A 12,994-nucleotide genomic window follows, 5' to 3' on the forward strand; every position below is an offset into this window, starting at 1 on the left:
TAACTAGCAGACCCCGCCACGCCTTGTTGTGGCTCAAAATGTATCTATTATAAATGTATAACACTTCCCCTGTGGGGGAAAATTTTTCGAAAAATTTTTTCTTAGTGTACAGTACATTCTCTTGACATACCCTATTAAAACGCAATCAAAAACGCAAAAACCCGCATCTAAAATAGTATAATAGAAGCGAAGTTCTTCACAGTAAGCCTTAATCCGGTCCTTTTCCACCGCGGGGGAAATATCGAAAAATCCCTTCTTAGTGTACATTCTGTTGACGTACTCTATTAAAACGTAATCAAAAACGCAAAAAACCGCATCTAAAATAGTATAAATAGAAGCAGACTTCTTTACGGTAAGCCTTCCCCGTAAGGCTTACCGTAAAAAACTGTCCATCTCCCATGTTTAACGGAATAATATACAGTTTATGTCCATCCTGAAGTTCCATTCCAAATATTGTGAAAGAATTTTTGAAATCGGATGAGTAGTTTCGGAGATTACCTGCCGCATATAAACTAACATACATACATACAAACATTTCCTCTTTATAATATTAGTATAGATGTGCCTTTTCGACGGACATATTCGGAATTAATTGACTATTTGCACTCTAATTTATTTTGTATGTGTGAAACCTATATTCTAAATATCTCAAACGTTGTAATTTGTTACCCTTGTGAACATCGTAAGTTTACGTAAGTTTTATTTGATGTTATAAACGTTTTGTGAACTGTGATTTGGAATTTGACTCAAAGTAAAAATAAATGTGTCAAAAGAAGCTCGATAAATTTCTGAAAAATAATTGTTTTTGTTTACCTGTTAAATGATTATATATTATGTTATTTTTCAACTTGGATTTATTTGCACATATATACGGTACATATCTGCAAATAAATCTAACTTGAAAAGCAATATCAAAATCGAATATTAATTATATTTTCTAATAAATAGCTTTTGTCTTTATTGCACATTTCTCGACTTTGATTTCGTTTGGTTTTTTAAATTGGCTTTACTTCTAATTAGAAGCTCGTTATACCCAAGGCCAGAAAGAAATGCTTTTCTTTTTGATATAATAATTAGCTCATGTATATTATAATGTCAATACAATACTAATGATAAAGTAAATAACTTTCACGTTTACAAATAAAGATCATTATTTAAATTCTTCCATTGTTTCTATAAGACAGTAGTTGAAATTATGCTTTGTTCTGTCTATTGATGATTATTCAAATAACTATCTCAGTTTCTTATAGTTTGAAGTTTCTTTCTTATAGTATATTTAATTTGGTTATTTTAACCGGCAACTGTGTTTTTATTTCTAGGTTAAATAATATAGCCTAACGTACTTTATAAATAAGTACGAATAAGTAAACTTGCGATTTAATAACACATTTTTTGTTTCAAACTTCGTGTAAGATATTTGTAATACTTCTCGAACAATAATTATACGTGTTCATTTTGTACTTTATTATTAATATTTAATGTACAGAGTAAAATGTAAGAAAACGTATATAAAAAAATAATTTAAGTACATTTTAAAGTGAATTGGAGTTTTATGTGTTTCTAGGTCAAATACTTTATCATTTCCATTACCATCCGTGCTAAATGAGTGTAGTAGCTACTATAATAAACAAAATTAAGATCTTGCATATAATCAATGAATATATTTTAACTGCTAATTTCTTAACGTTATTTTTAATATAATGGTGTTACTGTGTTAAGATCTGCGCGAATAATAATTTCTCTAATAATGTAACGATGTCTCAAGAACGGTGCTGCTGCCTGCTTCTGGTGGAACACCCTGACCGACCGACCGAGAAAACGACCATCAAGCTCATGCTCGGATAAAAGAAAAACAAGAAGAACGATTCTATGACGCCGATCCCTATACTATTATCGTAAAATCATAATCAGAACAATTCTCAATTCATTGTTTTTAAAAATGTTAATAACTAAAATGTCTTTGGATTTTTAGGTTTTATCAGAAAAATTAATTAATTTACATCTGATATGGAGATATTTGATGTTTTAGTTTGGTAATCCTAATTTGACAAACGAGAAATATCTCGCCTTGTTTTTAAATACTCATAAAATATTTCCATAAGTCTAATGAATGCAATTATTTAACTTAATTTTAATTAATTCACTTTCAATATGTGTTGTGTAACTTACCTGAAGATAAAAAATTAAATAAGCCATTTACTTGATTTCAAACATACTTCAATACGTAAATGATCAGTTTTTAAAATTCATTTATTTACACATATATTTGCGTTTTAAAATTCGTTTGGAAGGTTCAAATAAAACAATATATTTTTAATACCGGACTGTGCATGTATTAAGTTACAAATCGTTTCAGTCTTTAAGAAAGTCTGTGCGATGTCATACACAATCCTAGCTGACTAAACATTCGCTCAACAGATGCACTGGATGCTGGTAATCTCATCAATAAACTCAATAATTTTTCAAGATCTGAAACAAACTTTGCAGTATTTTTTAAATTAAATATCTCTGACCAGTAGAATCTGACAGTATAAGTTTTTGATCCCAAGTTAAGCAGGACTTGTTTACACCATTTATTGTTTACAACTTGTATATCAACCTTAACATTTTTGTTGTAAATTTGTCTCTTTAATCCGATTTTCAGTTCGGTAGACTATCATATACAGCATTCAAGTTATGAACTTCCTTTATTGATTTGTCATATGCATTTCGGACTCAATTGTAATTTAAGTCCTCTTCAGTACAAACTCAGAATCTGTTTTCTAAAACCTCGGTGTACAGAAGAGGGACTTAAATTACAATTGAGTCCGAAATGCATATGACAAATCAATAAAGGAAGTTCATAACCTGAATGCTGTATATGATAGTCTACCGAACTGAAAATCGGATTAAAGAGACAAATTTACAACAAAAATGTTAAGGTTGATATACAAGTTGTAAACAATAAATGGTGTAAACAAGTCCTGCTTAACTTGGGATCAAAAACTTATACTGTCAGATTCTACTGGTCAGAGATATTTAATTTAAAAAATACTGCAAAGTTTGTTTCAGATCTTGAAAAATTATTGAGTTTATTGATGAGATTACCAGCATCCAGTGCATCTGTTGAGCGAATGTTTAGTCAGCTAGGATTGTGTATGACATCGCACAGACTTTCTTAAAGACTGAAACGATTTGTAACTTAATACATGCACAGTCCGGTATTAAAAATATATTGTTTTATTTGAACCTTCCAAACGAATTTTAAAACGCAAATATATGTGTAAATAAATGAATTTTAAAAACTGATCATTTACGTATTGAAGTATGTTTGAAATCAAGTAAATGGCTTATTTAATTTTTTATCTTCAGGTAAGTTACACAACACATATTGAAAGTGAATTAATTAAAATTAAGTTAAATAATTGCATTCATTAGACTTATGGAAATATTTTATGAGTATTTAAAAACAAGGCGAGATATTTCTCGTTTGTCAAATTAGGATTACCAAACTAAAACATCAAATATCTCCATATCAGATGTAAATTAATTAATTTTTCTGATAAAACCTAAAAATCCAAAGACATTTTAGTTATTAACATTTTTAAAAACAATGAATTGAGAATTGTTCTGATTATGATTTTACGATAATAGTATAGGGATCGGCGTCATAGAATCGTTCTTCTTGTTTTTCTTTTATCCGAGCATGAGCTTGATGGTCGTTTTCTCGGTCGGTCGGTCAGGGTGTTCCACCAGAAGCAGGCAGCAGCACCGTTCTTGAGACATCGTTACATTATTAGAGAAATTATTATTCGCGCAGATCTTAACACAGTAACACCATTATATTAAAAATAACGTTAAGAAATTAGCAGTTAAAATATATTCATTGATTATATGCAAGATCTTAATTTTGTTTATTATAGTAGCTACTACACTCATTTAGCACGGATGGTAATGGAAATGATAAAGTATTTGACCTAGAAACACATAAAACTCCAATTCACTTTAAAATGTACTTAAATTATTTTTTTATATACGTTTTCTTACATTTTACTCTGTACATTAAATATTAATAATAAAGTACAAAATGAACACGTATAATTATTGTTCGAGAAGTATTACAAATATCTTACACGAAGTTTGAAACAAAAAATGTGTTATTAAATCGCAAGTTTACTTATTCGTACTTATTTATAAAGTACGTTAGGCTATATTATTTAACCTAGAAATAAAAACACAGTTGCCGGTTAAAATAACCAAATTAAATATACTATAAGAAAGAAACTTCAAACTATAAGAAACTGAGATAGTTATTTGAATAATCATCGATAGACAGAACAAAGCATAATTTCAACTACTGTCTTATAGAAACAATGGAAGAATTTAAATAATGATCTTTATTTGTAAACGTGAAAGTTATTTACTTTATCATTAGTATTGTATTGACATTATAATATACATGAGCTAATTATTATATCAAAAAGAAAAGCATTTCTTTCTGGCCTTGGGTATAACGAGCTTCTAATTAGAAGTAAAGCCAATTTAAAAAACCAAACGAAATCAAAGTCGAGAAATGTGCAATAAAGACAAAAGCTATTTATTAGAAAATATAATTAATATTCGATTTTGATATTGCTTTTCAAGTTAGATTTATTTGCAGATATGTACCGTATATATGTGCAAATAAATCCAAGTTGAAAAATAACATAATATATAATCATTTAACAGGTAAACAAAAACAATTATTTTTCAGAAATTTATCGAGCTTCTTTTGACACATTTATTTTTACTTTGAGTCAAATTCCAAATCACAGTTCACAAAACGTTTATAACATCAAATAAAACTTACGTAAACTTACGATGTTCACAAGGGTAACAAATTACAACGTTTGAGATATTTAGAATATAGGTTTCACACATACAAAATAAATTAGAGTGCAAATAGTCAATTAATTCCGAATATGTCCGTCGAAAAGGCACATCTATACTAATATTATAAAGAGGAAATGTTTGTATGTATGTATGTTAGTTTATATGCGGCAGGTAATCTCCGAAACTACTCATCCGATTTCAAAAATTCTTTCACAATATTTGGAATGGAACTTCAGGATGGACATAAACTGTATATTATTCCGTTAAACATGGGAGATGGACAGTTTTTTACGGTAAGCCTTACGGGGAAGGCTTACCGTAAAGAAGTCTGCTTCTATTTATACTATTTTAGATGCGGTTTTTTGCGTTTTTGATTACGTTTTAATAGAGTACGTCAACAGAATGTACACTAAGAAGGGATTTTTCGATATTTCCCCCGCGGTGGAAAAGGACCGGATTAAGGCTTACTGTGAAGAACTTCGCTTCTATTATACTATTTTAGATGCGGGTTTTTGCGTTTTTGATTGCGTTTTAATAGGGTATGTCAAGAGAATGTACTGTACACTAAGAAAAAATTTTTCGAAAAATTTTCCCCCACAGGGGAAGTGTTATACATTTATAATAGATACATTTTGAGCCACAACAACGCGTGGCGGGATCTGCTAGTTACGAAATAATTCTTGAGTAGTAATTAGTTGTATACTCCTTCCGGCGTTCGTCGATAACAACAGACAAGACGAAAGCAACCTTGCTTTATTTGACCAACTCCTGAGTTCCCTTAGCCGAACTTAGACGAAACGTCCTTAATCGGAAGTTCCTACAGAACCCTATCGAACTTAAACCTAGACTAACTCAACTTAGGCGAACTTAGGCAAACTTAACCTTCCTGCCTATACTCAATGTTTTTTATTTGGTTTGCAGCGCTGATTAGTTAATCAATTAGCGCTACGTAGCGCTCTTGTCCGTCCGATGGTCGGCGGCCAATCGGCTAACCTGCTTTCAAAACGAACGGTCGTTTCTCGATCCGAGTTTCTACGGCATAAACTGTTGCTCGTTTGAATAAAAGAGAAAAAAAGTAACGAGAATCCATCCCGACACTTTGCAAGTGCACAAAATCGACGATGGCATTTAGCGCAGAAATGGGAATTCCTTCCTTTCCATTTTTCATTAAATATCGTCTCAGTTCAGAAAATATTTTCTGACTTCCTGGTTAGTCACTAAGTCTTGATCTTTTATATCCTCTCCACTATTATCTTTATCTCTAGCTTGTAGGTGTTATTTTGAGATAACATGTGCAATAGTTTCAATCTACGCAATCCTCATTTTCATTAAAATGAGGATTGCGTAGCATTTTCATTAAAACATGGAAGGTTGAATAAAAGTTCTTCGCAGAAAATCACCCCAAGTAAGCGAAGCAAATTTGTCTTATAATAACTTTTTCCTTTCTGTTTTTCATTATTTGTCCCACATATACCAACTAACCGACCCTACTATTAACCTGAATGTTTAAGACTCATTTAATACAGTATTAAATTTATATGGTTAAGACTCATTTAATACAGTATTAGTTTTAAGACTCATTTAATACAGTATTAAATGACTCTTAAAACTAAAAAAATTTTTGGAGGTCCAAATGTGCATTCGTTAATATCTCGAAATCAAACTATATCTCTGCTCTGAAATACTACAAAGTTTATAATTCTGTTTAAAATCACATATATACAGTCACAATTTTTTTTTTACCTAAAACACCTCTGTGTAATTATAATTTATCTTATTTAATATATATTTTATACAACACAACATATATTAAATTAGCTTTCGTTAATATGCTAAGCCATATTTATAACATACCTTTCGGAATTTCAATTGTTTCTTTTTAGCTAACGTGTATCCTATTAATAAGCCCAAGCAGTAAGAACTCAGGTGGGTAAAGTAAGGTTTCTGATACACATACAGGAATAAATTCTCGAGATTTCTGTAAAGATATTTAAAGTTATAAAGCTAGTTTTGTGCAGAGATTATATAAAGATTAACACAAGGAATAGCCGAATAAATATAAAAATATAACTATTTCATAAAGTTATTCTGTATCAGTTATATAATTCAAAATTAGTTGAACAAATATTGTGAAAATGATTACTAAAATATTTCTTAAATGATTAACGTTGTTCAGTTATGAAAAACATAATAAATTACCTTTCCTGAAACTTTGTTCAACCATAGACCACTTAGTAGTGTCTGACAGACACATTTTCAAATTAATTTGCATGCAAAACGAAGTTTAATGTACGATGATTCGTATGTAATTACTTGTTGTCTTTGTTCTGTTCATCAGTACTTATAGCATTTGTAGATGTGCGGTTGGTGTTATTGTGTTATAGTTGATTTACAGTGTGTTTCGAAACTTGTGCTGCTATATATTGAAATATATATTATTTATTCTTCAGTAGTGATAAAAATAATCACAAGATAAACAGCGTAAGTGTAATTTTCATTGTAAAATAAAAGACTTGTTGTTCACTTTTGAGAAATAAATAAGAATAATATTTTGACTAATGAAAATTTTTGACATGCTGTAGATTATAGCGATGGTGAGAACTATGTATTTAGAAAAAGTTGCAGTAAAGAGGAGATTGTGTTGTAGGTGACGTTTCTCATAATGAAAGTAATTTGACAAAAACAACGTCCGAGGCGGTTGATGAGCGGTTATGCAGTGGGGAAGAAAATACAACTGAAGAGGAAAAATTAAATAATTATAATAATTTAATAAGTTTATTGAATGTCTTGAAAAAATGAAATTATTTGGTTAACCAGTACTGTAAAAAACAGAAATGATTATAATATAATGAAATAGAAAGCACAGTATAATCGGTGGTTGTGTAAATAAGGTTGTTCTACCACAAGGAAAAATATTCCACCACTACATTAACAATTTCAAATTATTTCAGATTAAAATAACTGGAACTGTAAAGCATACCAATGTATTATTTACTACCAGTATATTGCAAAATACGTAGAAACTAATAGATACAATTAAATCGCAAGTGTTTTTAGATGTAATATTGACTATTGGTATCAATAAACATAGCAGAATAAATTTTAGATAGTACTAGAATTCTATATTTGGCAACCAATATTCCGTAATACTGTGATAAAACATGTATTAGTGCCTATCCAACGTTTTTTAAGATTTGATAATAGTGTTATTTGGACACTTAAAAAAAGATAAATTAGCACCTATCAGAAAATTGTGGGAGACTTTCATTCACAAATTACAAAACTTGCGATGGACGACAAACTGATTCTTCTTCGAAATTGTGTAATATTCATGCAATATTTATCAAGTAAACGTTGCGAAAAACTTAAAACAGTGTTGTGATGTATGGAATCTAAATGGATGTTCAGAACATTTAAATAAGATAAAAATTTGTGTAAACTGTATTTTTGAGTAATTTATAGTAAATACCACGAATATTATATAAACTATACTACCAGTAAATTTTATTTCGTATTTTTATTCATTCTAACCTAATATTAGCAATTTTAAATGGTGTATTTATTGAACACTACTGGTCAGTTTCGGTACAAAACCTTTCTGGGTTAATAAGGGACAATGATAATTCACTTCTAATAGTTGACTTGTAATTTATTTATTCTTGTTTCCACGAGGAATAAATACCTGCTTTTAGGATTATCATGTTAAGAATGGCAGAGTGTGTTTCGAACCTTGGTAATATCCCCATAAGATTTTAAAAAGTCAAACATATATAACTTAGTAGTTGTAAAATTTTTTCAGACATTTTTCAGAAATTCAGAAACAATGTTATAGCTAACGTAATGTACTGAAATAGAAAAGAAATGCGTGTAGTAGCGATTGTATTTATAAAAGATAATTAGTTGGACAATTTTTGTGAGGTCCCGGACGGATGTCAACGTAGAAATCCGAATGTGGACTATCAATCGAGAAATTTAACAATCACCTTTTACAACTCGAAAGGAAAAAATTAAAGATCTCGATTAAACAAAGAAAAAGTTTTTTTCTTTTGGTAAATTATTTAAACAATAGGAAAGACTAAATTCGAGGGAAACATGGCAGAGGAGTCGTATTTAGTCGCGAAACTGATCTCTCCCGCGCCTTCCGATCGGTTTCGAATTGTCACCGGGTGACGAGTCAAGACCAATGGAAAGGCAGCTTTAAAAAAAAAACTTATAAAACTGCGCGTTTTAAGCACGGGAAGTTTTTGGTTCGTAGTCATGCCATCTTGGATGTGCGTGCTCCCGTGGAATTAGGAAAAAACTTTTCGGACATTGTGGAAACAACCTGTTTTGCTGTATCACCCCACCTAGTGCCATCCTAGGTTTATCGGATCATCCGAGAAAAACCGCCTGAAGTCTTACCTACGCCCTGGAGTTTACGATTGTTTCGCCACCCTAGCCGAACCATAGGAAAAGAAAACCCGAACTTTATTTGGACTTTTATCCTCGCATTTTGTGCTGTGTTACCATTTATTTAAAAAAGTAATTTAAGAATGATTGTATGTAACGAACGTATTTTAGACATAAAACATACCGAATATTTACTGATAAACCAACGATCGTGATGTATTTGGCAATTACTGATTGCCAAACATGCAAAATGATTCCTGCCAGTGTCAAAATGCATAATAATACGGTTCCAATTGTTGACCATCTGCAATTAAAGCAAATTGAATTAACATGTAATAAAATAACAATAACAATATTTCCTAAAATGTAATTAAAATATATAATATATCAACTTGTCATTGAATTTAAAAAATTAAAATGATTAAAGAGCTTAATTAAATTAAATGTCTAAAAATAAAAACTAAACACATTAGAAGTATTTATGTTCAGATCAATTACAGATAACTTTTCATATTTGCTATAAGTTAATGTAGTAAGTAAATGTCATTTATCGGAACAGCACATATCGAAATGCCGTACAGTCTCGTATAAAAACAAAAATGAAATAAACCATTCCAAAATCCAAAGAAAACATTTATGCATACGTGTGTACACTTACAACTTTTAGTTTTTCGTAGAGTTTCATGTGAAAGCTGAAAAAATAAAATTGTAGTGTTTACAGAAATTATATTAAATATAAAAGTACAAATTTTAAACTTTAAGCCTGTATAACTCTGATCCGTAGCATATTTTCAGACATTTCGCTGGTTCGTGGACTGAGACGATCGGTGTTAAAGTATATTATGTTAATATGATAGTAAGTCTCAAAACGCCTTCGTAGCGGGACATCAGACATTTTAGTGAAAACAGGATAATGTAATTACAACTATTAAAAATTCCTAGTATAGCTTATTCACATACTTGTGATTGTATCCACTAGTTTCAACACGGAATTAGTTTCTTACGTGTAAAGTATTTCAACAATACTAAATATTCATACAATTTATTACCAAGTTTATTTGTGTAAATCTATGTGGACTTCTAAATTCTCCGAAAAGATAAAGAATAAATGCAGGGTGCAGAAGATAAATCCAGATTGTTAGTCGATCCATTACGACGAAGAAGTCCATGGATAGGAATTTGTTTGCTACACCTACAACATTAATTAATCAAACTATTGTTATATAANTGGATTCAGGACTCTGTAGATATAGATGGAGGACTTTGGATTGTTCGTAACACATGTCATTATCTAAATCGAAAATCGCACAAAAGTTTCCATATTGTATGAGATTAATTTTATTTCTTTTATTACTCTAAAGTAAATGTCGACCCCTTCAACAATTCTTCGAATTTTTATTAATTCCGTCTTTTATCGAATGCGGTTAAATAAATCTGGTAAGCTGGTATTATTCAACACCCATTTACATATAAACGGTCTACTTGCGTATTTCAAATTTACAACATTCTGAATTTTCGTATACATTACAACTAGACCAATAACACAGTTATGTGTACTATTATACAGTAGTCGTAAGTTTCGTTAATTTGGACAGCATGAGCGACTGAACGGGCAGATGATGGAGCCATTGTACAGCAAAATTCCTTTAAGGCTAAACTTTAAAGAGTCAATAAAGAATCTCCATTTCTCAGGATCCTATGGCAGCTGAAGCTCTTCCAAGAAAAGCGGTATATCCTTGTAAAAAAAGGATTGGCCTCCATTGAAAAGTTTTATGTTTGCTGACTTCCCGTTTCTGTAACAAGACACTTTCACTTCTTTCTGCTGAAATTTCCACAGCTGGAGACTTGTTGCAAGTAATTAAACCTCTCTTTTTAAAAGATCCAAATAACAATTCAGATCATTTAATCGAGACAGATTGGTGAGCTGTGGCAGATCTGTAGGACTCCAGGTTAGATGTTCATTACAGCTTGATTGTCATTTTGCCGATTCGTCTTCATGATCAGATTCCTTTTTAAAAGCTTCCGAAAAATTCAGAGGTGAAACCGTTACTGGAACTAATTCATCTTGGTGCACTGGTCGAAGCTCAGTTGCAGATATTGTATGTTGCTTTTTGACTCTGCTGTAAAGCCTTAGATGTCAGTCATGAAAATATCATTTTTCCAATTCTATATTATATTCAAACAACAGTAACAGAATGTGTTTTTAAAAGAGATATTTTCTACAATATAGTGGTATTTTTAAAAACACTGTGGGTAATAGAAAATTTTGAATTTTATATTCATATATAACAGATTAAATTACATTTTACAAATAACAGATTAAGTCACGTTTTTTCACGAGAGGATTGTGATGCACAACAGCGTTACTCTGTTCCAATTGATACCAATTGGTAATTAAGTGATTAATGTAGTTGATATTGACCACTTTTAAAAACCCTACTAAAAATAATTAATTAACGAGCACTTAATGTTTTATAGTTTATAGTTAACTAATTACTCTGAATTTTATTATATGTAATACTTTAAATATTATAGAATTCAATTTATGAGCTCTATGACGGCTTTCATTTTCCGCTATACTCATTACATCATCATTCAGAAACAGAACAACTTTAGAAAATCACATTTTATTTACTGTAGTAAGCATTTCGGACTTCGAGTTTCTTATAGACTGTTGGTGATAAAGGACTCGAAGTCCGAAATGCATACACAGTAAATAAAATCTGATTTTCTAAAGTTGTTCTGTTTCTCAATGAGTCTAGCGAAAAAGAAAAGCCGACATAGAGATTATAAATTGAATATAAGACTAGACACGAAGCGTATTACAGAACTCATATTATAGAATTATTTAACAAATTTAACAAATATAATTTAATAAAAAAACCAATTTCAAAGAAATCATTAGTCTTACCTGTCATGAATGTATAATAAAGGAACTGTAATTACAGTTAATTGCATCAACACATTAACGAACCATAAATGGATAAAAAACTGCAAGAAAAATGCACTTTTAACTGTATTTCGTAAAACTTAAAATACTGAATAATAATAATATTTAGCAAGTTACATCAAGTGGCACGTTGTATAAATTTTGAATATGAAGAATATATCTCCACCAATATCGTATAGCCTTTTCGGCTTCCTCATTTACGATGTCCCAATGTGGTCCTTCGCCACAAAGTGGCAAAATTATGAAAATAGCCAATACGCAGAGCAATGGAAAACTCAATCTGTAAAATAAAATGCTTGAATATCAAAAACATTTATCAAAAAATTAATTAAATAAACACTCAATATCATAAACGTAAAGGAAGATGTAATTAACCTGATGTATCTCTTCATGAGAAAAATGCAGTAGTACAGTATGGATTTCTGTTCATCGTTTCTTCGTAGATAAAATGTAAAAAAACCACTGTATAGAATGATAATTAACAACTTCATTAATTTTTCTATTATGAAACGTGTGTTAAACAGACATTCAAAACCTATTACAATAGTAGGAAAACATTTACAACATTCATTTAACGTTAAACTTATTCATTTAAATGAAATTAAAAACAATTCTAATTAAATTCTTAGTGTTATTATTTCCGCTATATTTGTTATTAATACAATACTAAGAGCAAATAGTAAAACATGTGTCAAGTGTAATTGCACATTACTGAATTGTTTTCTTTTTAATTAGGTTAAATACTTACCGTTTTAATTGAATAAAAATTATAGAAATAACACACGAAAAAATAAATCTGGATTT

The 12,994-nt window shown here is 30.2% G+C and overlaps 1 protein-coding gene across 1 annotated transcript in view; it reads right to left on the minus strand.

Annotated features, from left to right (window-relative positions):
* Window positions 1-12,644, minus strand: part of LOC111615164 — a 19,813-nt gene extending 7,169 nt beyond the window's left edge. The window contains exons 1-5 of the mRNA XM_023356563.1: window positions 12,566-12,644; window positions 12,308-12,470; window positions 12,152-12,231; window positions 9,425-9,544; window positions 6,706-6,829 (exon numbers count right to left, since the gene is read on the minus strand). Coding sequence (XP_023212331.1) covers window positions 6,706-6,829; window positions 9,425-9,544; window positions 12,152-12,231; window positions 12,308-12,470; window positions 12,566-12,582 — 504 coding nt within the window. The 5' untranslated portion in view covers window positions 12,583-12,644. The remainder of the gene's footprint in view (window positions 1-6,705; window positions 6,830-9,424; window positions 9,545-12,151; window positions 12,232-12,307; window positions 12,471-12,565) is intronic.
* Between the last annotated feature and the right edge of the window lie 350 nt (window positions 12,645-12,994).

Source organism: Centruroides sculpturatus, unplaced genomic scaffold (assembly GCF_000671375.1).
Source record: "Centruroides sculpturatus isolate CEXI.00-Female unplaced genomic scaffold, Cexi_2.0 scaffold2226, whole genome shotgun sequence".
NCBI classification, from domain to species: domain Eukaryota; kingdom Metazoa; phylum Arthropoda; class Arachnida; order Scorpiones; family Buthidae; genus Centruroides; species Centruroides sculpturatus.